General features: G+C 43.2%; 1 protein-coding gene across 2 annotated transcripts; it reads left to right on the top strand.

The window, feature by feature from the left end:
* The first annotated feature begins 9,185 nt into the window (after positions 1–9,185).
* On the top strand, positions 9,186–25,923 carry LOC115456665 (phospholipase A2, membrane associated-like). 2 transcript variants are annotated; one of them, XM_030185893.1, is made up of 5 exons: positions 9,186–9,209; positions 15,261–15,449; positions 19,810–19,954; positions 21,919–22,025; positions 25,516–25,923. In XM_030185893.1, exons 2-5 carry the CDS (start codon positions 15,410–15,412, stop codon positions 25,674–25,676), a joined length of 453 nt encoding a protein of 150 aa, XP_030041753.1. In that variant the 5' UTR covers positions 9,186–9,209; positions 15,261–15,409; the 3' UTR covers positions 25,677–25,923. The 2 variants fall into 2 exon arrangements, with proteins under 2 accessions (XP_030041753.1, XP_030041752.1); XM_030185892.1 differs by lacking the exon at positions 9,186–9,209 and adding an exon at positions 10,400–10,437.
* Positions 25,924–26,600: the final 677 nt, after the last annotated feature.

A 26,600-nucleotide genomic window follows, 5' to 3' on the forward strand; every position in this document is an offset into this window, starting at 1 on the left:
GAAGATTCATGCGGTTTGTGCACAGGACAAATGTATATATGAGTGTGCATTGCTTGGAAATTGAAATGTGTTAAGGTATTTTTAAAAAAATAAAGTACAGTGTATATAGAGAGAGATAGGTATATATTTGTTTTACATTGACTAAAATCTGCTAGATTGTAAGCTCTTTGAGCAGGGACTGTCTCTCTTTGTTAAATTGTACAGCGCTGCGTAACCCTAGTAGCGCTCTAGAAATGTTAAGTAGTAGTAAGTAGTAGTAGTATTCTATATGAAGTGACAATTTACTCAGGCCACTGGAGGGCAATGATGCACTTTCTACAGCAGGCTTACTCAAAGTTACAAGCTAAATATTTGTCTTGCTATGCTAGACAGAAAAAAAAAAAACACTTTCTTTCTAGCTACTACACTCTGGCCTATTCAGCTGACTGACCCGTATGCCACATAGAGGGGCATAATGGAAAGGGGCACCCAAGTTTTCCTGAGGTCGTCCTCGCAGGACATCCCGGCAAAGGGGCGAGGAAACCCGTATTATCGAAACAAGATGGGCGTCCATCTTTCGTTTTGATAATACGGTCGGGGGCGCCCAAATCTTGACACTTAGGTCGTCCCTAGAGATGGTCGTCCTTAGACTTGGTCGTTTCTGATTTTCGGCGATAATGGAAACCAAGGACACCCATCTCAGAAACGACCAAATGCAAGCCCTTTGGTCATGGGAGGAGCCAGCATTCGTAGTGCACTGGCTCCCCTGACATGCCAGGACACCAGCCGGGCACCCTAGGGGGCACTGCAGTGGACTTCATAAATTGCTCCCAGGTGCATAGCTCTCTTACCTTGTGTGCTGAGCCCCCCCCCCCAAAACCCACTACCCACAACTGTACACCACTACCATAGCCCTTATGGGTGAAGGGGGGCACCTTGATGTGGGTACAGTAGGTTTCTGGTGGATTTTGAAGGGCTCCCAAGTAGGGGGGGATGGGCCTGGGTTCGCCTGCCTGAAGTGCACTGCACCCACTAAAACTGCTCCAGGGACCTGCATACGGCTGTCATGGAACTGGGTATGATATTTGAGGCTGGCAAAAAATATTTAAAAACATTTTTTTGAGGGTGGGAGGGGGTTAGTGACCACTGGGGGAGTCAGGGGAGATGAACCCCGATTCCCTCCGGTGGTCATCTGGTCAGTTTGGGCACCTTTTTGTGGCTTGGTCGTAAGAAAAAAAGGACCAGGTAAAGTCGTCCCAAGTATTCATCAGGGACGCCCTTTTTTTCCATTCTGGGTCAAGGACGCCCATGTGTTAGGCACGCCCAAGTCCCGCCTTTGCTACGCCTCTGACACGCCCCTGGGAACTTTGGTCGTCCCCGCGACGGAAAGCAGTTGAGGACGCCCAAAATCAGCTTTCCATTATAGCGATTTGGGCGACCCTGTGAGAAGGACGCCCATCTTGCGATTTGTGTCAAAAGATGGGTGTCCTTCTCTTTCGAAAATAAGCCTGCATGTGAATCTCTTCAGTTACTTGTGTTTAACTGTGTTTGGTAGGCCAATTTTCCAAAGCTTCTGCATAGAGAGATTGGGCATGCAAACTCAAAACTATATCAGCCACTCATTCAGAATCGGGGCATCAACGTCAACAGCTGCACAGATACTCTCAATGGAGCTGATCGTGATGATAAGCAGGTGGAAATCAGGAAGAGAACTGGAGCGGGTTACAATCCCCCAGCCAGCCATCAGTTTGATAGTGTTGGGGCTGCGTTACATGCCTGGGCTAATAGCACAGAGGGTCCACACTATTGGCCCAGGCAGTTAAATGTAGGGTATATTACAGTGTGGTAACTGCACAACCTACCATACTTCAGTAGATGGGTCCCCCTAGTACTTTGTATAATAATGCCTTTGTATTGCTCCATGGTGCGACCGCACCTCGAATATTGTGTGCAATTCTGGTTACTGCATCTCAAGAAAGATAGAATTAGAAAAGGAACAGAGAAAGGCAATGAAAATGATAAAGGGGATGGGATGACTTCCCTATGAGGAAAGGCTAAAGTGGCTAGGGCTTTTCAGCTTGGAGAAAAGATGGGTGAGCAGAGATATGATAGAGGTCTATAAAATAATGAGTGGAGTGGAATGGAACAGGAAGATGTGAATCACTGTTTACTCTTTCCAAAAATAGTAGGACTAGGGGGCAGTACTTAAAATCCATGTTTTATTTAACGGCCACAGCTGGTGCTTAAAACAATACGCCGGCTGTGCTGGATGAATACTGACCCTGTTATTTTTTTTTTTTTTTTGTTACATTTGTACCCCGCACTTTCCCACTCATGTCAGGCTCAATGCAGCTTACATGGGGCAATGGAGAGGGTTAAGTGACTTGCCCAGAGTCACAAGGAGCTGCCTGTGCCTGAAGTGGGAATCGAACTCAGTTCTCCAGGACCAAGGTCCACCACCCTAACCACTAGGCCACTCCTCCTACTATTTGAGATTCTACATGGAATGTTGCTATTCCACTAGCAACATTCCATGTAGAAATCGGCAGAAATCGGCCCTTGCAGATCACCAATGTGGCCGCGCAGGCTTCTGCTTCTGTGAGTCTGACATCACAGAAACAGAAGCCTGCGCAGCCTTCTACATGGAATATTGCTAGTGGAATAGCAACATTCCATGTAGAATCTCCAATAGTAGCAACATTCCATGTAGAATCTCCAATAGTATCTATTTTATTTTTGTTACATTGTACTCTCGTGCTTTCCCACTCATGGCAGGCTCAATGCGGCTTACATGGGGCAATGGAGAGGGTTAAGTGACTTGCCCAGAGTCACAAGGAGCTGCCTGTGCCGGGAGTCGAACTCAGTTTCTCAGTTCCCCAGGACCAAAGTCCACCACCCTAACCACTAGGCCACTCCTCCACTCCACAAATGATTTTTAAAATGACCTGAAATGTGGAGGAGTGGCCTAGTGGTTAGGGTGGTGGACTTTGGTTCTGGGGAAGTGAGGAACTGAGTTTGATTCCCACTTCAGGCACAGGCAGCTCCTTGTGACTCTGGGCAAGTCACTTAACCCTCCATTGCCCCATGTATGCCGCATTGAGCCTGACATGAGTGGGGAAAGTGCGGGGTACAAATGTAACAAAAAAAAAAATTTATCTCTCTCTGTGGTTGTTTTCTTTCCTTGTTTTGTCTTGTGCTGTTTTATTTCCTCCCTGTGGTATGGGACGAACTGTCAAAAAAAAAAAAAGTCTTAGTTTTTCTAATTGAAAACCTGTTCCCACTTGGATAAAAAGAGAGGAGGAGAAATAGAAACTCATAACTGCAGTGCACTTCCTTATTCCTGTATGAGTCAAAGAAATTCAAGTCCCTTTGAAGGAAGGAGAAGGTGGTAAAGCTTCTTCTTCTGTCCAACGGGGATCTTGATAAGCAAAACATTTCTTGTGAGTCATTTAACATAGTGACAGGACAGTCCACATTTAATATTTCATCCTGTAATGCTGTTATATAATAGTGACTGTGCCTGTTTATCCATATGAAATGCAATACTCTGTTGGAGTTCCTCAGGGATCTGTCCTTGGGCCCCTTCTTTTTTCAATCTACACCTCTTCCTTAGGCTCCCTGATCTCTTCTCATGGTTGCCACTATCATCTTTATGCTGACGACACCCAGCTTTATCTCTCCACACCAGAAATCACTGCGGAAACCCAGGCCAAAGTCTCGGCCTGCTGATCCGACATTGCTGCCTGGATGTCCAACCGCCACCTGAAACTGAATATGTCTAAGACTGAACTTATTGTTTTCTCACCCAAACCCACTTCCCCTCTCCCTTCACTCTCTATCTCAGTTGATAACACCCTCATCGTCCCCGTCTCATCTGCCCGCACCCTCGGTGTCATCTTCGACTCCTCCCTCTCCTTCTCTGCGCATATCCAGCAGATAGCCAAGACCTGTCGCTTCTTCCTCTATAACATTAGCAAAATTCGCCCCTTCCTCTCCGAGCACACCACCCGAACTCTCATCCACTCTCTCATTACCTCTCGCCTTGACTACTGCAACCTACTCCTGACCGGCCTCCCACGTAGCCATCTATCCCCCCTTCAGTCCATCCAGAACTCTGCCGCACGTCTTATCTTCCGCCTTAACCGATATACTCATATCACCCCTCTGGTTGCTTGAATGGCAAGAGATTTGTCGAAGAGCGCTAGTCTCTTCTTGCCCTGAGTTGAGGGGAAAGTGAAGAATTTGGTAGCTTCTTGTCTCCTAGGTCTGGTTGAGGTTGCAAAGCAGAAGTGATTTAGTAGATAGCTGGAGATCGGTCCTTGCAGTGTTTTAAAGAGGAAGCAAGCATGCCAGTTTGAAAAGCACTCTTGCCTCAATGGGGAGCCAATGTAGTTTGATGTAGAAAGGGGAGATACTGTGGAATTTTGATAACCTGAAGATTACTCTGATTGCCGTATTTTGAATGGTTTGAAGTCTCTTGAGTAAGGTCTTTGTGCAGGCCAGGTATATTAAGTTGCAGTAATCAAAGAGATAATAGTAGTAGTGTATGTACCAACCATTCATATTGATTGATTTCAAAGTACTTCCAAACGATATGAAGCTTTCTCATTAGGAAGAAACATTTTTGGTCAGGGCGTTGACTTGTGCTTCCAGGGAGAGAGCGCAGTTGATTTGAATGCCTAGTAGTTTAATGGTAAGGGAAAGAGTGAAGTTCATTTGATTGACACTTCGACTTAGGGATTTGTTCTGGTTTTGAGATGAAACATAAAAATTTGTTTTTTTCAGTAATGAGTTTTAACTTGTGAGTTTGCATCCATTTTTCTAGTAGGTTGATACATTATTGGCCTCTAGATATGTCTATTTCGAGAATTGATTGCATGGAGATTAATACTGATCATCAGCGTAAACGTAGTAGAGAAAGCCATTTCTATCTAGCAGTGGGCTTAAGGATCGGAAGAAAACATTGAACAGTATTGGATATAGGAAGGAGCCTTGGGGGACCCCGCATCTGTTACTCCAGTTCACGGATAAATCTGCATTTACCTTGACCCTGTACAATCTGCTTTCCAAGAAGCCTCTGAACCACTTTAAAACATTACCTGTGATTTCCATTTCTTTGAAGGTTCCATAGTAGGATGGTATGATCACTAGGTCAAACGCTGAGGACAGATCGAATTGGGGTTTCTTTCCTTAACAGTAGTTGGACGTGGTCTAACATAGAGCACAGAACTGTTTCTGTGTGAAAAACTACATGGAATCTTGAATAGGATGGTGGAAGAATATCAAGCAAGACCAAGAAGAGAGTGAGCTGTAGAGTTACCATTCCTTCCAGTAGTTTAACAAAGAATGGAATGGAGGCTTCCGGTCTGTAATCAGTTGTCTAGGTTGGTTGGGGTCTTTTGATGTTGGTGTAATGATGATTTTGGCCAAGCTTTGGATAAATATTCCTTGTGACAGTTGCTGATCGATCCATGAGAGAACACTAGGGTGGAATGTTGGTGGGGCAGTGGTCATTATGTGAGGAGGGCAGATGTCTAGTGTGGAGTGGGAGGAAGCATACTTTGAGAATAGTTTGGAAAAGGTAGACCATTGCGTTTTATCAAATTCCTTCCAGGTTCTATTTGCAGGGATGCCTTTTTTAGGAGACAGGGACACTAGTGAGTCAAAATCTTTGTCAGTGGTAGGGGAAGACCAATTCTAAGCTTATTCACCTTTTCTTGGAAATACGTAGCTAGTTGGTTTGCCGAGGGAAGTTCCTCTTTCGCATAATCTTCAGTTTTTGAAGGTAGTGAGTGAGTTGACAATGGACAATACTTGTTTCATATTATACCCCCCTTTTTGTTTCTTCTGGATTAACACAGCAGCTGCAATATTCAGCTCACCCTGTCACAGAAACTTTATATCGACACATATTAAGAAATAAGGAAACACTGTTAGTATAGTCACTTTTCTTACTTCACAGTCACTAATGATATCCACGACACACCCACATCAACATGCACTAACTAGCTCTTCCTATCCTATTTTTATTACAGAAATGCTGCCAGAAACATATCAGTCATGAGGAAACATGGAAATCCATCTGGTCAGACAGGAGAAAGGCCGTGGATTGGGTTTTACCTGTTATTCTAGCATTTGGCTATCTGTAGTTGGACGATATTATACTTTTCCATGTGCTGTGACGTGGTGAAACACCTTAGGTTGATAGAGTTCGTTGCTGTGACGTGGTGAAACACCTTAGGTTGATAGAGTTCGTTGCTCTCTCTGGCAGCCGTTTCTACCCTCTTGGGTTCATTTACTAATATGTGTTAAACGATGTTCCCTCTAACGACCGGCCTGGTGTGTGCAAATTTTATTTTATGTGAGTAAAAAATTTTTTTAAACAACAATTTTTGAATGCCAGTATTATTGCAATTTCTTTTTAAAAAAGCTTGTTTAAATCAGGTCATTTAAAGATTTACTTATATAATTTAATTTTGTTTGAATGTGGGGTCTGTGTTTTTCTGTTAAGCGAGTCTACACCCACCATACTGCCACATCTGTCGCCCGTCTTCCCACCTGTGAAAATTAATCATACAAGGGCTGTCTTCTTCTAAAAACACTCCATAACCTAACCCCACACCAAATAGTCCTTAAATCCCCACTCCATCCTGTTATCCCCCCCCCCCCCACTTTTATCCCCTTATTACCACAACCCTCTACCCACTGTTGCCCTACAATTAGGGACTATCATATAGTAATGGTCTCCCCTTACCCCCCCCCCCATCCAATCTCCCTATACCGTAAATAGAAAAGGAAGGAAGTCCCATGTACCTGCCGCCCTGAGGAAGGTGTAATAAACCAGATCATCTCCGTTATAGTCAGCGCACTTAACAAATTGGAGAAGTGAATGCTTCCAACGTAATGTGCTGTAGGTGTGTTTCGTGGTCTTCTTCCTCCGATATTTAGCACCTGGCCCGTTAAATGCCCCATAACTGGCTATCCCGCAGTATTCAGTGGGGGAAAGCTGGCTATACCCTGCTGAATATTGTCGGTTAGCGGCTAGCAGATAACCAGTTATATCAGCCAATATAACTGGCTATCCACCGATTTTCAGCCTGAGTTTAGCAGCTAAATATGGCCGCTTAACAATGTGGGATATCTTTGACTGGTTTCAAGATAACCAGCTAGATATCAATATCTACTTGGCCAGTCACGTTGAAACCGGCTAAAAAGAAACCGGATATTCAATGTCAGTCACTAGAAATGACCCGGCATTGAATATCCAGCATCACCGCGAACCGTAGGAGTTAGCTAGGCTAACTCCCATGCTCTGAATATCGGCCCCCTTTGTGTTTCAATATTTTTGTTGATCTTCCAGTCAGGTCTAACAGTAGAGAATAGGCTGTGAGTGGGGACCTTGGCTGAGTGGGAGAGGCCAGCATTGAGATATCTGCAAGGTGTAAGCTGAAATAAGACAGTGCATGGTACAGGCCAGGTTCCTGGATTGGGAGGAGCTGTAGAATTTGGGCAATAATGAAAATGATTCCAATGGGCCAAAGAGGCTCATGCCTGGTTAAATCATTGTGCCTGGCCCATACCCAGAAATTCAGCAGCACCTACCCAGACCTGGGTAGAGAAGGGGTGATCTGAGGCGGAGTCATGGCAGTCCCATAGATATCCGGGCACTGGTGATATTCACTGCCAGCACCTGGATAACTATTTGGTCGATATTCAAAATGATTTAACTGGTCAGAAATGGCCATTGGCCAATTAAATTGCGTGTTCCAGTGCTACCTGCTAACGGTTATCGTTGTTGAAAATGAGCAGTTAGCACCTAAGTGAAGGCCACCAGAGGCATTTTGGGGTCAGATTTGGCATGCTAGTCAGCAATTAGGGGTGGGGTTAGGTTATGGGGTTTTTTTTAGAAGAAGGCAGCCCTTGTATGAATAATTTCACAGGTGTGAAGATGGGTGGCAGATGTGGCAGTATGATGGGCATAGACTCGCCTAACAGAAAAATACAGACCCCACTTTACAACAAAACCAAATTATAAAATGAAATCTTTAAAAGATCTGATTTTAAAAAGATATGCTAATACTGGTGCTCAAAAATTGTTGGTTTTTAAAAAAAATTGTTGCTCACTTGAAAAACAAATGTGCACACACCAGGCCGGTCCTTAGAGGGAGCATTGGTCCTAACGCACCTGGATATCTATCTGTGTACCAACACTGAATAATTCCGGTATCTGGATAACTTTGGGGAGTCGGCAACTGCTCAGACATTCAGCATCAGTTCCCGGATAGGACCCGGCACTAAAGATTTCAAGTTTATATGCTCGATTGTATATTGCTGAAAATGGGAAGGAAAGGAGAGGAGCCTTATGGTCCTTTTCTATCATCACAATCAGTTTGGAATAACATCAACCTCAAAGCTCTATTGAATGAACCAACTTTTTAAAGGGAGTTCAGTTGTTCAGCTTGTTGACGTCTCAGTTGATGATACACTCTGTAGAGTTGAGAAATGAAGGAAGCTCTTCATGGTTGCACAATGCCTGAGCTGCTATAGAAAGACAAAAAGATAATATGAAAAGCACATATATGCCATGGTGGGTGGGGAAGAGCCTGTGATCTATTTAAGGCAGGACAGCTGGCAACAGAGATTGTGCACCTGAGTGAGACGTTGTTCCTTGTTCCAACACCATTGAAGCTGACTGAACTAGGAGGATGCACCTAGCTGGGTAAGATTAATCAAACAATCCATCCTTTTCTTCATGGATGCCTTTATTGGTTCTCCAACCAAAGAAAATAAAGAGAAATATGGCAGAATGATATGTGAAATAATGGAGGAAGAGGGACAGCTATGCATGAAAGGACGCATTCTCACCATTGTTGTCATGAATAAGATTAATTATTTCAAATATCAAAGTTCATAATGCTCAAACAGTTGGATACATAAGTGAAACACCAGTTCCCAGGGTTTTGATGAACAAGACAAGACAATAGGCAACTGTTTGGCAGTAAAACCAGCAGACAATAGGAATATTGTCATGATAAAATAAAGAAGACAATTGTGAAACACAACATTTTCAAATATTTTTTGGAATCATCTTGCAAGGTTCAAATAAGCCTGACTGCATTTTTCACCTATTGGCTTCTGGGAACTTTTTCAATTTTTTAATAAAGCCTGCTTGATCCACAGAATCAAGCATTACCTAATCTTACACAGAAGAAGTGGGAAACTACAGTCCGGTAAGCCTCACATCAGTGGAATCACTGCTAAAGGAAAAGATAGTTAACTTTCAAGAATCCAGCAGGTTGCAGGATCTGAGGCAACATAGCTTTACCAAAGGAAAATCCTGCCAAATGAATCTGATTGATTTCTTTGACTAGGTGACCAAAGAACGGGATAAAGGACATGTACTAGATGTAATCTACTTGGATTTCAGCAAAGCTTTTGATACGGTTCCTCACAGAAGACTCATGAATCATCTGAGAGGGCTGAACTTAGGACCCAAGCTGGATTGGAAACTGGTTGACTGCAGTGGCGTACCAAGGGTGGGGCGATGGGGGCGGTCCGCCCCGCGTGTCAGCAGGTGGGGGGTGCTCCGCTGGCGCTGCAGTCCCCACCTGCCTACTACCAGCTCCATCGACAGACGACCCTCTTCTCCTGCCACCTGGCCGGCACCCAGCCTTTAAAAAAAATCTGTGAAGCGCCTCACGTCTGCTCTGCTGTAAAAGAAGCAAATCGCCTCGTCGCGTCGACCCTTCCCTCACTGTGTCCCGCCCTCTGATGTAACTTCCTATTTCCGCAAGAAATACTATACTGTATTGACCTGAGGAAGGAGGTTTTGGCCTCTGAAAGCTAAATGTATTAGTCCAATAAAATGGTATTATTTTATTTTCTATATTTATTTTATTTCTATTTGTTGATTTGTAAAGTGGTGATTGGTACTTGTTAGTTTTTTTCAAATTTACATCTGCTGTCTTTATATTTTGCACAGTACTAAGGGACATTTTCTGTTTCTGTGGTGTTGCATTGTATGCAGAGTCTGGCATCTTGTGGGTTCAGTTTAATTTTTGTCTAAATAGAAAGTTTATGATTACTTATTCTATAGTGGATTAGGGTGTATCTGTGTTTGTGAAAAAGACATGGCTTTCAGTTGGCATTGACTGTGCAGGATCGACGATCTGTACTATTCTGTCTGGTTTCATTTTACAATATGTGAATTGATGTTCTATTGCTCACTGTAGTGTTTAAGATGCTTTCCTTTTCCTTATGTGACTTATAGAAATTACTGCTTATAGTATGTTAGAATTGCTCTATAGGTCCTGATTGTTTTGTACTCTCAGTATGCCTAGTACTGGATTTTGGAGGGGGGTGTTAAAAAATGACCAGCCCCGGGTGTCAACTACCCTAGGTACGCCACTGGTTGTCCGACAGGCGACAGAGGGTGGAATTCGCTCAGGGGAAAGGAAGGTGAGTAGTGGAGTACCTCAGGGGTTGGTACTGGGGCCGATTCTGTTTAATATATTTGTGAGAGACATTTTTGAAGGGTTAAAAGGAAACGTTTGCCTTTTTGCAGATGACACAAAGATAGCCAATAGAATGGTCATAGGTCTGGCAGTTAAATTTAATGTGAAGAAGTGCAGAGTTCCAAAGGAGATGTACCAGATAGGAGGAAAGAGATTGATAAGCACAGCTCTGGAGAGGCACCTTGGGGTGATGGAGTCTGAGGATCTCAAGGCAATGAAACAATGCGACAAGGTGGTGACCACGACCATAAGGATGCTGGGGTACAAAGAGAGGGGTATAACCAGCAGAAGAAAGGCGATGTTGATGGCCCTGTACAAGTCATTGGTGAGGCCCTGCTTGGAGTATTGTGTTCAGTTTTGGAGGCTGTATCTTGCTAAGGATGTAAAAAGAATTTAAGCGATTCAGACAAAAGCAACAAAAATGGTATAGGGTTTGCGCCACAAGACATAGGAGAAGAGACTTGAGGACCTGAAGGTGTCTACCCTGGAGGAAAGGAGAGAGATGAGTGATATGACACTGGCATTCAAATATTTGAAAGGTATTAATCTACAAACAAATCTTTTCCAGAGACAGGAAGGTGACATGAGGTTATAGGTGGACCAACTCAGCTTCAGGAATAATGTCAGGAAGTACTTTTTCACAGACAGCAAGGTGGTAGACGCCTGGAGTGCCCTCCCACGAGAGGTAGTAGAGATGAAAACAATAACAGAATTCAAAAACGCGTGGGATAAACTCAAAGAAATCCTTTATGGAACCAAACAAGCTTAGCAGTGATTAGATGGCCACAACAGTAATTGAGAACTTGGGGTGCTCAGCAGATACGATATGGGAGAAATGGTGAGATGTATACCTGGGTGCATTTTATGAAGTCCACTGCAGTGCCCCCTAGGGTGCCCTATTGCTTTCCTGGGATGTCAGGGGGACCAGTCTACTAAAAATGCTGGCTCCTACATCCTAATGGCTTGATTTTGTGCATTTTGCACTTTGGACGTTTTTTCTTTGAAAATGGACCAAAAAACAAAACATAACACCTTGTTCAAAATAGTATTTTTGAAAACAAAAGATAGACATTTTTCTTTTTTTGAAAATGACCTTCTTTTGTGCAAAACGTCCAAAGTCAGACATAGACGTCATGTGGAAAATGCCCCTCCAGGTCACTGTACAATCATATTACGTCCCTGCAGGATACATCAGTAGGTCGTTAAAACTCTCTCCTCTATAATAGTATCACCCTACTATTTTTAACTGTCTACTGATTTTTGTCTGGTATACTATAAAATAATGGGGTTTCAAATAGAACTACATGAAGAAATGTTTTACTGTTTTAATGCACATCTGTAGAAATCTAGCCCTCTGCATTGCTCTTGGAGAAACCTGAATTCTCTGTAGCTTGTGATAGCTTTCTCTGGCTTAATATAAGAATTAAGGAGTGGGAAAGTTGCATTGAAATTTTCTTTCATTTCATTTTTTGTTTTGTCTTGTACATTCAAAATAAAATTTTAAAAAACTGAAATAAAAAAAAAAAAATGACCATCCAGGTGAAAAAGGTAGGGATGGGTGGAAAAGTTTCATTTCATGTTGTTTCCCATGTTTTTTTATGGGAATATTATTTCATTTGGGGTTTTCTGGTAGAGAATCCACAAACGTGGAGAACTCAACGAAATCCCACGGATAGTCACAATACAACAAAGCAGTGGGTAAAAAACCAGGAGTTCCAGAGTGAAGATGAACCAAACTTTATTAATCAGTATATCGACTCGACACAACGTTGTGTTTCGGCCAAAGGGCCTACATCAGGAGTCTAAATACTTGAGAACGATAATGATGATCATCTGGAACTCCTGGTTTTTTACCCACTGTTTTGTTGATTTGGGGTTTTCTGGCCATTTTGTCCTTTTATCTCGTTTTCTATTGCACTAGATGACCCGATCATATCTTATTTAAATACAATATATATTTTTATTTTTTAATTTGCTGTGCTCAGTAACGCTGTTGTGCCCTTTAAACCAAATGTTCTGCATAGGGTACACATCCGCCAGACATCATAGCACTCGCCCTCCCTTCCTTCCTTCCAAAACTCACACCTCAAGAGACTAACTCAAAGTGCTGCAGTGGTTTACTTGTCTTAGCTGATCTCAATTGGCAAGATGCGCGGGCTGTGATGCCTCCAGATCACCCGTGATTTAGTGCATCGTGGTTAAAACCTAAAACTCCATCGTAGTTTTGGAAGGAAGGAAGGAAGGGCGAGTGCTATGATGTCTGGCGGATGTGTACCCTATGCAGAACATTTGGTTTAAAGGGCACAACAGCGTTACTGAGCACAGCAAATTAAAAAATAAAAATATATATTGTATTTAAATAAGATATGATCAGGTCATCTGGTGCAATAGATAATTAGATAATTACCAACACCAGTTTTATTTTTGGTTCCCTCACAGAATTACTCATTTTCTCCTTTTGTCAGTTTATTTATTTATTTATTTATTGCATTTGTATCCCACATTTTCCCACCTTTTTGCGGGTTCAGTGTGGCTTACAATATGAGTTAAATATTGGAAATACAATTTGTTACAGATTGGTTATGGATTACATTTTGCAGAATTATGCGAAACAATTGAGGTGTCGTTAAGGAATGTAACACTGGAGTATAAACATTGAAACATTGGAAGGAAACAATGGGAGCTTAGATATATATATATATAGATATATATATAATATATATATATATTACCCCTTTAATATCCAGTCTTCCAGCAAACAGGTGAACAAACCAGAATGTAGACCACACTGATCCAAAGTAGAAGTTCTGAAGGGGTAAATATATGCCCAACTTAGATAAATTTCGTCCTGTGTTGGGCTGCTTCAGGGGCTGGAAATATCGCACTGGTGTGGAGTAGCTGCAAACACCAGGCTGGATAAAAGCATGCCTCTCTCTCACACAGACACAGGTTCTGCTGCAACAGAAACACTATGCATTCCCTTAAAGGTAAAAAACACTAAGGGCCTCTCACTAAAGCTTGGCGTGTGCTAACAGACATTAGCTCCCAATAATATTGCAAACTCTTTGGAAAGAGGACAGTACTATTTCAGGAAGAGGTACCCATGTGTACACAAGTTTGCACATGAGTAATGGTCCGTGCATCATGATGGTTCCACTATCGGGAATGCCCTTTATCCACATAACCACAGATTCTATATAACGTGACCAAAACTGCACACAAAAAAAACCAGTCATATTCTGGTTTTATGCATGTAATTTAATTACTTAACAAGCCAATCAGTGCCACTTAACAAGCAATTATCGATACTAATTGGCATTAATTAGAATTTACGTGCATAACTTGCTGGGCGTATTCTGTAAAGCGGTGCGTAAATTCTAATGTGTGCTGCCAAAAATGGGGTGTGTCCATGGGCATGGAATGAGCAGGCCATGGGCATTCCAAAAATCTGCATGCACGGTTCAGAGGCATAGCTACGTGGGGGCATGGGCCCCAGGCCCCCACAAATTAAGCCCTGGCCCCCTCTACATTTGACTCCCCACAGCCACCGCCCACCCCGCCGCCACATCAGGTACCTTGTTTGCTGGCGGGGGTCCCCAACCCCTGCCAGCCGAAGAGTCTTCTTCAGCACCAGTCGACTCCAGCACCTTCGCTGTGTGATAATCTGTTTCTGACGCCTTACGTCCTGCAAGGGGCTACATACAGGACGTGCACAGTGCAGGACGTCAGGAGTTCGAAACAGATCATCACACAGCAAAGGCGCCAGAGTCAACTGGCGCTGAAGAAGACTCTTCGGCTGGCGGGGGTCCCCAAATAAGGAACCTGGTGGCGATGGGGGAGGGTTTTTGCGGTGGCGGTGGGTCCAAAGTGGCGGGGGGGAGAGGCGGCTAAACAGTGCCCCCCCCCCCACCTCAGGCTCTGGCTCCCCCTCCAGCCGAGGTCTGGCTATGCCCCTGGCACGGTTATACAATACACCTGCTCTGCGCCTAACTAAAGCACCGCTATTTATACTTAACGTAAATGGATGTGCCTAGAGTTAGGCGCCGGCATGGCTACTAGGCATATTCTATAAACCAGCTTGACATGTTCTATAGACCACGCCTAAATCTAGGTGCAGTTTACAGAATACGCCTAGGCAAAAATATTTTCAGTGCCAATTTTTCAGTCACCATATATAGAATCTAGTCCATAGTGCATACTATTTCCAAAGAGTCTGCTTATCTGTGTACAACAAACTCAAAATGTTATGTTTTTCTGCTCATTTATGTTTGCAAATGACATGCAATGACTTAGGCATGCGCTGGCCCCACCAACAAAGTTAAAAAAACAGTTTCTCCACCCCCCCCCCCCCCCACCATGTAGCTCCCTTAGACCCTACCCAATATCATGTCCCATCTGTGGGGACTTCAGGGTCAATGACCATCCTACCCTCCAGCCCCAGTGCCGTATTTCAAAATGACTCCAACCAATCCATGAACAATCCTGGTTCCCTTCTGCCATATTGAAATCACCACTTCCCACCATGGAATGACAAGCAGAGCATTTCACAGATGCCAACCTGCTTTGTCACAAGTGATGCTAGAGCTTTAGACTCATTTGATGGCCCTGCTCAGAACTCTTGCAGGAGACGAAAAACGAAAGCACCAAAGTGTCCTTCTTGACCTGGAGCTGTGAGCTTGCTTTGAGAACAGGCCACGTAAAGTGACTGTGGAGGTTTCATTCCTTGTTGATGGTTTCCTGCATTTTGAACTCTTCCTCTCTTCCCAGCTGCATCATTGTGGAATGAAATATAGAGGTTGCGTCTCTGGAATCAGTGTGAGATAGTGTTGAGAGCAGCAGTGCAGCTGGAGATCGCTTCACCAGATCTGTGGCAGAATCTAGACCACAAGGGGGATAGTTGCAGCTTCTACTCAGAGATGAATGCATTGATGCTACTAACCACAGTGATTGTCTGTAGTAAGTATCAGTTCCTGTCACAAACTACAATGGCTCTGTTTTCACAGGAAGGGTAACTTTTATCATGTATGTTGTGCCTACTTTAGGGTGCTAACAGACATTAGTGTGTGCTGTGTCGCCCATACATATAACATAAGATACATGGTATTTAGCATGTGATAATTTCATTAGTGTGGGCTAAGTGGCATGTGGCCCATATAATAACATAGGATACATGGTATTTAGCATGTGCTAATTTCAGTGTGCCGTGTGGCCCATACATATAACATAGGATACTTGGTATTTAGCATGTGCTAATTTCATTAGTGTGCACTAAGCTTTAGTAAAAGGGATCCTTATTAAAATAACCTCCCCAGAATGTTCCTCACGTGACTGCATAGGAAGAAACATTTTGGCAGCCTGCTACACATGCAACGAGCGGAGACATTCCCTGGGGTGCAGTTTGGCCTTATACACATACTTTCTGATTCTCCAAAGCATCGTCACCCAGTACCGTGGATAGATGGGTTATAAATATTTTCTGGCTGATATTCAGCTGGTGCTGGGCAGCGCGCTGTCCACCCAACACCTGGTGCTAAACCCAGATATTCATTCAATGCCTCTCCATTTCTGGTGACCGGCATTGAATAACCAATGGGGGAGGGGTTTCACCAGCTTAAACATAGCCAGCTATGTAATATTCAGCACTAGCCAGCTATATTTATAGCGGCCAAACAAAGGTTTTTCTATTTGGGCGTCCCCATTTGGTCGCCAAAGTTGGCCGGCAATCTGCTGAATATTCGCAGCTAGTCAGCTATATCGTGCTGATGGCAATTATTCCGCAGGAAATAGCTGAATTTTCGTGGACAGCCGGATAAGTTCTATTTAACCAGCCAGCCAGGAGCCATTCCTGGCCAGTTAAATAGCGCTGAATGTCGGCCGGTTTAAATTTTTTAAAATGTATTTAAATAGTCTCCCAAGTTGTTGTTTCTGTGAGGTTGTTTTCAAAGGAAAAGAGTCTGCCTCCTTTCACTTTGAAAATAGGCATCATTTCCATGATCCTTGATATACAAGTTAGGCATCCTGTTACCAAATTCAATTCTGAATGCATGACTCCAGGGCTTCCAGACTTGTTCATACCTGTTAAATTGTTTGTAGTCTGCAGATGGGAAACTCCCATGCCAAATCTCCGTGAATCATTATCATGTAATATATACAGTGCTGTATATCTTTCACTGTTCACTGCTCCACAGGCAAAGGCAGGGGTGTTTAAGGAGGTTAATGTCACATCCCCATGCCCTCTCAAAAACATCTATTTGTTTATTTAAGTCAATTTCCATTCCCTACCGCCTATACTGAACGAATAAAGAATTCACAGAACAGGTACAATAATGTTAAGATGGTTAAGTTGCAAGCCCTATTACTGATTTGCACATGTAAATACCAGCATTTGAATGTACATATTGAATATACATTGATACAATTTTACAAATTGGAATTTATACATGTAAATGTACATTAGGGTTGGACACGTCATTGCATGTCATTATCAAATATAAATGAGCAGAAAAAAACACAACAATTTACTACTACTACTACGTATCATTTCTATAGTGCTACTAGACGTACACAGCTCTGTACACTTGAACATAAAGAGACAGTCCCTGCTCGACAGAGCTTACAATCTAAATAGGACAGACAAACAGGACAAATAAGGGATAAGGACAAAGAGTAGCAAGATTCCGGAATCCCAAAGAGTAACAAGGTTCCAGAATCCCAAAGAGTAGCAACATTCCGGAATCCCAAAGATTCCTATTACTACTTATCATTTCAATAGCGCTACTAGAAGTACACAGCACTGTACACTTGAACATGAAGAGACAGTCCCTGCTCGACAGAGCTTAAAATCTAATTAGGACAGACAAACAGGACAAACAATACCTGACTAGATCCCAAAAATGTACAAAACATTTTATACTGCTTATCCCAGAAATAGTGGATTTTCCCCAAGTCCATTTAATAACGGTCCATGGACTTTTCCTTTAGGAAGCCGTCCAAACCCCCTTTAAACTCCGCTAAGCCAACCGCCTCCACCACACTCTCTGGCAACGAACTCCAGAGTCCAATTACACGTTGAGTGAAGAAAACTTTTCTCCGATTCGTTTTAAATCTACTACAGGCTGCAGCTTCATCGCATGCCCCCCAGTCCCAGTATGCCTGGAAAGCATGAACATCCACCCGCTCCACTCCACTCACTACTCCATAGACCTCTATCATATCTCCCCCCAGCCTCTTGGGGGGTTTTCTTTGCCAAAAATAGTTCATTTTCTTTTGAAAAAGGATGCACTATCCCCCAAATTCTATAAACAGCATTTAAAATTGTACATACAATTTTGGGAACGTGCTCAATTTGTGTGCACAAATTAATTGCATAACGAGCCTGTTAGCATCAATAACCGGGTGCTAATGATCAATTATTGGGGCACATTGGCTACAATTTGGATTTATCTGCACATCTTGCTAGGTGCTATTCTAGACAGATGTGTGCATAAATTTTTGAGTGCACACCTGAAAGTGGGCAGGTGGGGGCATTCTCTAAAGATATGCATAGTAATATAGAATTGGGGTGAGCTGCATGGGGCACCATAAGGGTGGACGCCTAGATGGTAGGCATGTTGAGCTCAGATTACACTAGCATTCTATAATGGAATTTAAGTGCCTGGTTGGCTTTATGAAATAGGTTCCTACCATGTCTAAATGGAAGCTCCCAATTATAGATTGTCCCCAAGGAGGTCATTCTCAAAAGGTAGCCTAAACATAGACATTTAGATGATCTGTGCTAAGCGTGAATTCTATATTGAAAATTACATGCCTAGGTACCTTTCTAGAATACTAGCGTAAGTCCACAGTTAGGTGCTTAACTTTAGGTACTAGCCATTGTGTAAATGGTCATGTCTAACTGCTGGCAGTCAGGCTCGTAACTGCTAGTATTCTAGAACTTGTGCGTGCACGCGTAGGACACACCCCTGACCCACCTATGCCCCTCCCAGATCCATGCTCCCATTTACTAAGGCACATAGGCGCCTACACGCATCCAACGCACATCAAATTGGAACTACCGCCAGCTACCATGTGCCCCAGGCAGTAATTCCATTCTTGACACCTGCCCAAAACACACGGTAGAAAATATTTTCTATTTTCTACTGCATGGCGCTTACCCGGCAGTAATCGCCAGTTTACGCATGCTGCTGGCCACTTATTGCCCAGTTAGCGTTTGAGACCATACCGCTAAGTCAATGGGTGGCAGTAAGGTCTCAGTCCGAAAACGGACGCACGCTGGTTTTAATTTTGCCGCACATCCACAAAAAATGCCTTTTTTCCAGGTGCGCTGAGCAAATGGACCTGTGCGTGTCCAAAACACGCACCTACACCAGTGAGACCACTTTTAGGGCCCCTATGGATTTTGCATGCACAATTTGTGGAATCCCGACTAAGGGCACTTATACATGTAACTGCTAATTAGGGCCAACTAATGCTGTTTGACATCAATTATGACCAACTACTTGTTAATACCAATTAGCAGCTAATTATTACATTAAGTTAAGCGCATAACTGGCATTACTCTATAACTTGTGTACACAAGTTTATTAAATTACAAGGTTGGTGGGCAAAGCAAGGTTTAAATCTGAGTCTATAGACTTCAAAGTTTAATCTTGCAACCAACACAATAACACAAAAAAATCTGGTGTACGTTATTTGTTGTTTAGCAATAAATTATCTTCAAAAAGCAGGATGCAGTCACTAGAGAATCCAGACTCTCTGATCTCATGTAATTAAAGATTGTTCTAAATAAAGAAAAGTGAGACATGTGCCAGACAGATATGATAGAGGTCTATAAAACACTAAAGTGGAATGGAACAGTTAGATGTGAATCGCTTGTTTACTCTTTCCAAAAATACAAGGACTAGGAAACACATAATGAAGCTACTAAATAGTAAATTTAAGACAAATCAGAGAAAATATTTCTTCACTTAACATGTAATTAAACTTTGGAACTCGTTGCCAGAGAATGTGGTAAGAATCAGTTAGCTTAGCAGGGTTTTAAAAAGTTTGGACCAGTTCCTAAAAGAAATGTCCATAAGCCATTCGTAAGATGGACTTGGGAAAATTCATTGCTTATTCCTGGGATAACCAGCATAAAATCTGTTTTACTCTTTTGGGATCTTGGCCGCTGTGACCTGAATTGGCCGCTGTTAGAAAAAGGATACTGGGCTTGATGAACTTTCAGCCTGTCCCAGTACGGCGATGTTTATGTTCTCATAAAACAATCTCCACAGTGGCTGTGTTCCTTCCTGAAGTTCTCTGCTTACTTGTTTTACAGCTTCTTGGGTGGCCCACGGTGGTCTTCTAGAGTTTGGAATCATGATCTATCGAGTGACACAGCGCAATCCACTCATTTCCTATGTAGCATATGGATGTCATTGTGGGCACAATGGAAGGGGAGCACCGAAGGATGAGGTAGACTGGTAGGTGACATCAGTAGGGTGCAGCTTCTTTGATCCAACAGGATGGACTTTACCCAGACAATCCCAGGGGGGGGGAGTAATCGGGGAGAGTTTTGAATGCATGTGCATAAATTAACCCCAAATATTTGTATGCCCTAAATATAAGGACATTGGGGCCATTATTTGAACAGCAGGAGTTAGCTGGGCTGACTCCTGCAGTCAACACAGAGCCCATATATTCAATGCCGGGCCATTCCCAGTGAATAGCATTGAATATCCGGTTTATTTTGGCCTGGTTTCAACATAACTGTCCAAGGCGGTTAGCTTAGCGGAGTTTTAAAAAGGTTTGGACGGCTTCCTAAAAGAAAAGTCCATAGACCGTTATTAAATGGACTTGGGGAAAATCCACTATTTCTGGAATAAGCACTATAAAATGTTTTGTACTTTTTTGGGATCTTGCCAGGTATTTGTGATCTGGATTGGCCACTGTTGGAAACAGGATGCTGGACTCGATGGACCTTTGGTCTTTCCAAGTATGGCAATACTTATGATATTCAGTGCTGGCAAGTTAAGTTGAAACCGGCCAAAGATAAGCCAGATATTTTGGTGGCTTATTTTGGCCTCCAAACGTAGCCAGCGATGCGCTGAATATCAGCAGTTACATCGCGTGATATAACCGGTTATCTACTATCTGCTAACCGATAATATTCAGGGGGAGATAATCAGCTATCTCCCGCTGAATTTTGCCAGATAGCCAGCCATTTAATAAGCCAGGAGCCATTTCTGGTTAAATATCAGGGGTAAAGGGGTCAATATTCAGCCGGTAGCCTTTTGCTGACCACCACCAGTACTCCCCAGTCCTAAGATAATTCATTATGAATCGACCCACCGATCTGCCTTTTCTTTTTTTAGCACCCAAACTTTGGAATGAGTTACCCGATGACTGTGCTTCATTCGATTTATTCTTTGAAAAAGTCAGATAGTATATCTCAGTTTCTCATAAAGAGCCATTGGTTACCGGTACATGCTAGAAATGTATTTATCCAATTTATAAAGTGATTTATGAATTAGTTCCTTTATGTTTGTTGAGTCATTTTGTTTGGTCTCAAAAATCTAGAGCCACGAGATCAAAAGACATACATTATTAGATTCTCTTTATGCTTTTCAAGCGGCTTGTCTTAGTAATGAAGTTCAATCCTTTCTATTTACCATTTCAAATTCTTTTCAATTTTGGAAAAAAAAGTATCAAAAATCATCTATTTCATGAATTTGTTCTGCAATCTAATAATTAACTTGGGTTCACAGTCTGTGTTAATTTTTATATTGTAAATTCCTGGATATGTCCGGCTTCTTGTATTGGGATCCGCTTTGAACCGCAAGGTATTAGCGGAAAACAAGTTACATTGTTAATGTTAATGTAACACACATAGTAAAGAGTCTTTTTCTAGTCTCTTTTAAAAGCTTCTTTTTCCAGCAAACTGAGTCGGAGTTAAGCTCTGGAACCCGCTACCAGAGGATGTGGTAACAGCAGTTAGCGTATCTGGGTTTTAAAAAGATTTGCACATGTTCCTGGAGGAAAAGTCCATAGTCTGCTATTGAGACAGATGTGGGGAATCAACTGCTTGCCCTGGGATTGGCAACATGGTATGTTGCTGCTAATTGGGTTTCTGCCAGGTACTTGTGACCTAGCTTGGCCACTGTTTGGAAAACAGGATACTGGGCTAGATGGACCATTGGTCTGACCCAGTGTGGCTACTCTTATGTTCTTAAGTGATTTAACCGGCCAGGAGCCATTTCTGACTGGATAAATCACTTTGAATATCAACTCCATAGTTTCAAAGTGGATGTGTTCACTTTTGTTTTGAAAATCCAGTCTTCTGCACAGAAACAAATTATGCCCTTGCTTTTTATGCATTCACACTGCTAAAAAAAAAAAAGATTCCCCTCTAAATTTATCTCACTTTTTTCTCTTTTTGCCTTCAAAGGTGCTGCCATGCTCATGATTGCTGTTTTGGCCGGATGAATGAACTGGGCTGCCGTCCGAAGACTCAGCCATATACATACACCTACATTGATGGAAATCTTACCTGCAGTAAGTAACTTCCTTCACATAAGGAATCGTCTGTGCACTGCAGCCACCTGGATTCACTATTCTCTTGGCCACTCAGGAGCTGATTCACTAATGTGCAGTGACCCACACCATCACTTTGTGCAGGTTAATACTCTCAGATTAATTAATCAGCCCAAGAAACAAAGATGGAGCCATGGCAGTTAGCATGGAAGTAATCTTTATAAACCACACAGTGGGCTACCTTGTTTGCAAACTGGTTGGTAATATTTGAAACCACATGAAAGATTTGCCTTAGTCTAGTTGAAATGCATTTAAAACAAGTTCAAAACTGAAAACAGGTTCAAATGGATTGCCAAAGAAGAAATGAGGTGTGCTATAAATATCTAAGGATGTACACAGAAAACAACCTTTTGGGGTGTTATTTGGGGAATCTGACCATACAAATTATAAAGATCTCTAGCAATGTTCCAGCATAAGATTATAGTGTCAGAAGCAAATGTGTTCCCTCTTATCTTTAGATCCAAGCTCACAGCTCCCAAATATTAAAAACAGAACTAACTCCACAACCGAGTATTGTAAAATAGAGTGCTTATATATTTACAATAGCAGCAAAGATAATATAAAAGAAGGCAAGAATGAAGACACAGGAAGTCTTATCATAGAAACAGCTCAGAGTAAACATACATTACCCTAGATGGAGTTCTCATGCAGTCAGGCTATTCTATCCCCACACAGCACTACACAAAAGCACCTGGCACACATATGACCCAATGCAAACTTCTAGCAGGTGGCAGTGTGTTCCTCAGATGGTCAGTCAGATGCAACGCAGGTCTGCTCCTTGGACGGAATATCAACACAACAACCTTTGCCTCAGATAAGAGCCCCTTTTTATACAGAAATCACAGGCTGCAACTGTGCTAATGACGTGTATTCTGGCCTTGTTGGTGACACACACATAACATTGTTATCCCCATTGTTGTGACTTCAGGCGCCCCAACATTGTCTCACTGGCACCACATTGAATGGAGTCACCTTGACAAGGAGCTGGGGTTTATGTGCAGTTTTACCAGCCACAGCGTCTCTCTGGCTGCATGGGAGACTCCAAGAGTCCTTGGCTGGCCTGGCCATAAAGACAATGCTGATGACAACGTTGTTATTCTGGTAAACTGGTGTTCTTGGCAGCATTTTTGTGTCTGTATGCAAGGTCAAGGCTCATTAAACAACAGGCTATGCATTAAAAGATGGAATAAGCTTGAGTCTGCACTTTTGAAGTCAGGTTATTAATGCTGGATAGTGTCATGTATTATAATCCCATATACCTTTTTACATAGGAACGTATATAGTGTTGTATATAGTGTTTTCATGTGCTTGCTTTGCACCTACAGGCCCAATATTCAAAAAAAGTTTATGTTCCCTGGCAGCCAGTAAGCATATAACATCTCTATCTGTATATTTTGTATGGATAGTATCAGGTGTGGAAGGCATTTGGCAGTTAGGGGTGAATTCTATATATGCAACCAAAAAAGTGCTATTATATAAGCCACGCTTAAAGTTAGGTGCAGTTTATAGAACAGCGCTTATGCCCGGAAATCACGCCTAACTTTAGGAGCAGCCATTTGCACCAGCTGAAAAATGGTGCAAATGTACATGCCTATATTAGGAGTGTATCACCTGTCTTTCCATAACAATGCATGTAAATGTTAGGAACACCCCCGTTCCACCCATGACCCTCCCATTGCTACACCCTCTTTTTGAACATACAGTATGTCTAAAATTTAAGCATGAATTCTGTACCTAAATTTATGTGCACACATTTCAATTAAATCTAATTAGTGCTAATAATTGGTTGTTAAAAGCCAGTTATCAGCACTAATTAGCTCATTATTCAATTAAATTGCATGCACAAATTAGGCGCACACCCAAATTTACATGAGCAAATTTTACCATGTGCTAACGACTAATGCGGACTTAACATGAAACCACTTACCGCCTCCTAAACTGGGAACATTATTGTGAATGTTAACCCATGACCTGCAATAGAAAATACTGGGCACGCCCCCTCCCCCATTCTCTCTAAGCTGAGCGGGAGTCCTCCAACTGCATTACTGCCAGTTGGGGGGGATGGTGTTTCAATATTGTGTTTTCAATGGCTAGAGACAGACAGGTTCCCTGGAGTCCTGCAGAGGTTGCTTGTCCCTCACTATTGAAAATGTGATAGTGAAACAGCGCCACCCACTGGCAGAACCGTAGATGGAAGACTCCCGCTCAGTTTAAAGGAATCAAAGCACGCCCCTCAATACTTTCCATGTTTTGCAGCTACCATATTGTAAAGCCCCACATTAAGCCGCAGTAACTGCATACTTTATCATGGCTTAGTAACAGGCCTTAAATGAACTATCTGAAAATGATTTGTCCTCCCTGCAAGTAAAATTATGCACTGATAACTCTTTCAGTCTTTCAGGACAGTCCCATAAAACAGTGCAAAAGGCCAAGCACCATATACCTGCGTATGTTACAGCATGTTAGCACATACACGGCTAAAGGGGATTCTGTAACAAACTTAGGCCATTTCCATTTAGTGCATATGTGGAATGGGGGAAATGCACAAGGGTGGAGCTTGAGTGGGAAATCGACAGATCTCCCAGATATGCTCATAACTACACAATACTACAAGTTGCATGCGACTATCACCCCACACAGGCATGGACACATACATGAGCCTTTAACATGGTATAAGTGTTGGCGTCTACACATTCACATATAAGTCACGCTTTATGCCCATAGTCTATAACACTGCATACATCAATGGGTTAATGGGATTTGAACCCTGGTTTCTCAGTCATCACTCTAATAACTAAGCCACACCTCCCACTCATTGAAGAATATAGCAGATCAACAATTGCAGAATACTGATTAACACCATGGCATCTCATTGGCTAACCTTTACAGAATTGCCCCCCCCCCCCCAATTTTTTTTGTATGGCTATCAAGACCTCTTGCTTTGCCTCGATTGCAACTGCTCTTTGCCGCCCTCTAGACACTGTCACCCTAGACAACTGCTTGGGTTAGGATCAGTGGTGTTCCTAGGGGGGGGCGGTGGGTGCAGTCCGCCCCGGGTGCACGCCGCTGGGGGGGTGCCGCGCATGCCTGTCCTTCGTTCATTCCATGCTCCCTCTGCCCCAGAACAGGTTACTTCCTGTTCCGGGGCAGAGGGAGCATGGAATGAACGAAGGACAGGCACTCGCGGCACCCCCCCAGCGGCGTGCACCCGGGGCGGACTGCACCCACCGCCCCCCCTAGGAACACCACTGGTTAAGATGGCCCTACTTGTTGGTACACTCACTTCTCATACAACAAAAAAAAAGTCCATCTCAAGAAAGCCCACCTGAACATCTGTATACATCTGTACTTTCCCAGATATGCCTGGCTATTCCCTTTGTTAACAGTGGTGAGCTGAAAAAGGTACATGCGGCATACAAGAGTCTTTTGTAATGTAATCTCTCTCCCACAGCTGATCCTGAAAATGAGAAGCCAGACGCAGCATGTGCCCGGCAGATTTGTGAGTGTGATAAGGAGGCTGCTCTGTGTTTTAAAAAGAATGATGGCAAATACCAACGAAAATACACCTTCTATATTAACTTGTTCTGTAGAGGACCTAAGCCACAGTGCTGAAAATTCTTCTTTTCCCCTGGACGTTATTATGCTGAGGTTGAAGAGATTATCGTGGACATGGTGGCCACGCGAAGGACTTCTTTTTCCTCCAAGCAAGATTCTTTGATGAAGAAAGCCTCATGCCAACATGCAGACATATGTGACTGCCCACCAGCACTGGCAGAATCACCAGTGATTTAGATAATATGCAAAGAAGTGCCAACGTGCTGTGAGGAAACCTGCAAGTCACCTGCAGAAAATACACAGCAATGAGAAAAGAAAAACAGATTTGTCATTTTCATAAACTTCTGAGGCAAGCCTTGCACATCAGGATCAGGGGCGTAGCTATGTGGGACAACGGGGGCCTGGGCCCCCGTAGATTTGGTCCTGGACCCCCCTGCCAATGACTCTCCCACCCCCCTCCCGCCGCCAACCCTCCCCCACCATCGCCGTGGGCTACCTTTGCTGGCGGGGGACCCCAACCCCCGCTAGCCGAGGTCCTCTTGCTTCCCGCGCAAGGTTTTGTTCTGTTTCTGACGTCCTGCACGTTGTACGTGCAGGACGTCAGACTCACAGAAACAGAACAGCAGCGGTGGGGGGGGAGCAGTGGTGGTGGGGAGCAGCAGTGGGGAGGCAGAAGCAGCGGAGGCAGAGGTGGCGGCGGGAGGGCGGCAGCAGGGAGGCAGGCCAAAATGTGCTCCCTCCACCTTGGGCTCTGGCTCTGCTGCCTGTAACTCTATATTGGGCATCTTAAAAAATAATTACTTTGCACCTCTCAAAGGCTGCAGGATCCCCACCCTGAGGTCCTTTCAAAGCTTTGATGTACATTTCAATCTGCTATCATTAGTGACTTTTGTCGAGTTTGCCAATTACTGTGAAAAGACAGACAATTCTGCGTATATCTATCGAAATGATAAGTCGTAGTAGTAGAAATCATGTGTGTTG

This window comes from Microcaecilia unicolor, chromosome 13 (assembly GCF_901765095.1).
Source record: "Microcaecilia unicolor chromosome 13, aMicUni1.1, whole genome shotgun sequence".
Taxonomy (NCBI): domain Eukaryota; kingdom Metazoa; phylum Chordata; class Amphibia; order Gymnophiona; family Siphonopidae; genus Microcaecilia; species Microcaecilia unicolor.

What these genes read in the sequence shown, in the direction of transcription:
- LOC115456665 (XM_030185893.1), top strand. Translation starts at nt 15,410, where the DNA reads ATGAATGCATTGATGCTACTAACCACAGTGATTGTCTGTA. An exon ending in AACCACAGTGATTGTCTGTA is followed by an intron (nt 15,450 to 19,809) that starts GTAAGTATCAGT and finishes CTTGTTTTACAG; the next exon opens with CTTCTTGGGTGGCCCACGGT. An exon ending in TGATGGAAATCTTACCTGCA is followed by an intron (nt 22,026 to 25,515) that starts GTAAGTAACTTC and finishes TCTCTCCCACAG; the next exon opens with CTGATCCTGAAAATGAGAAG.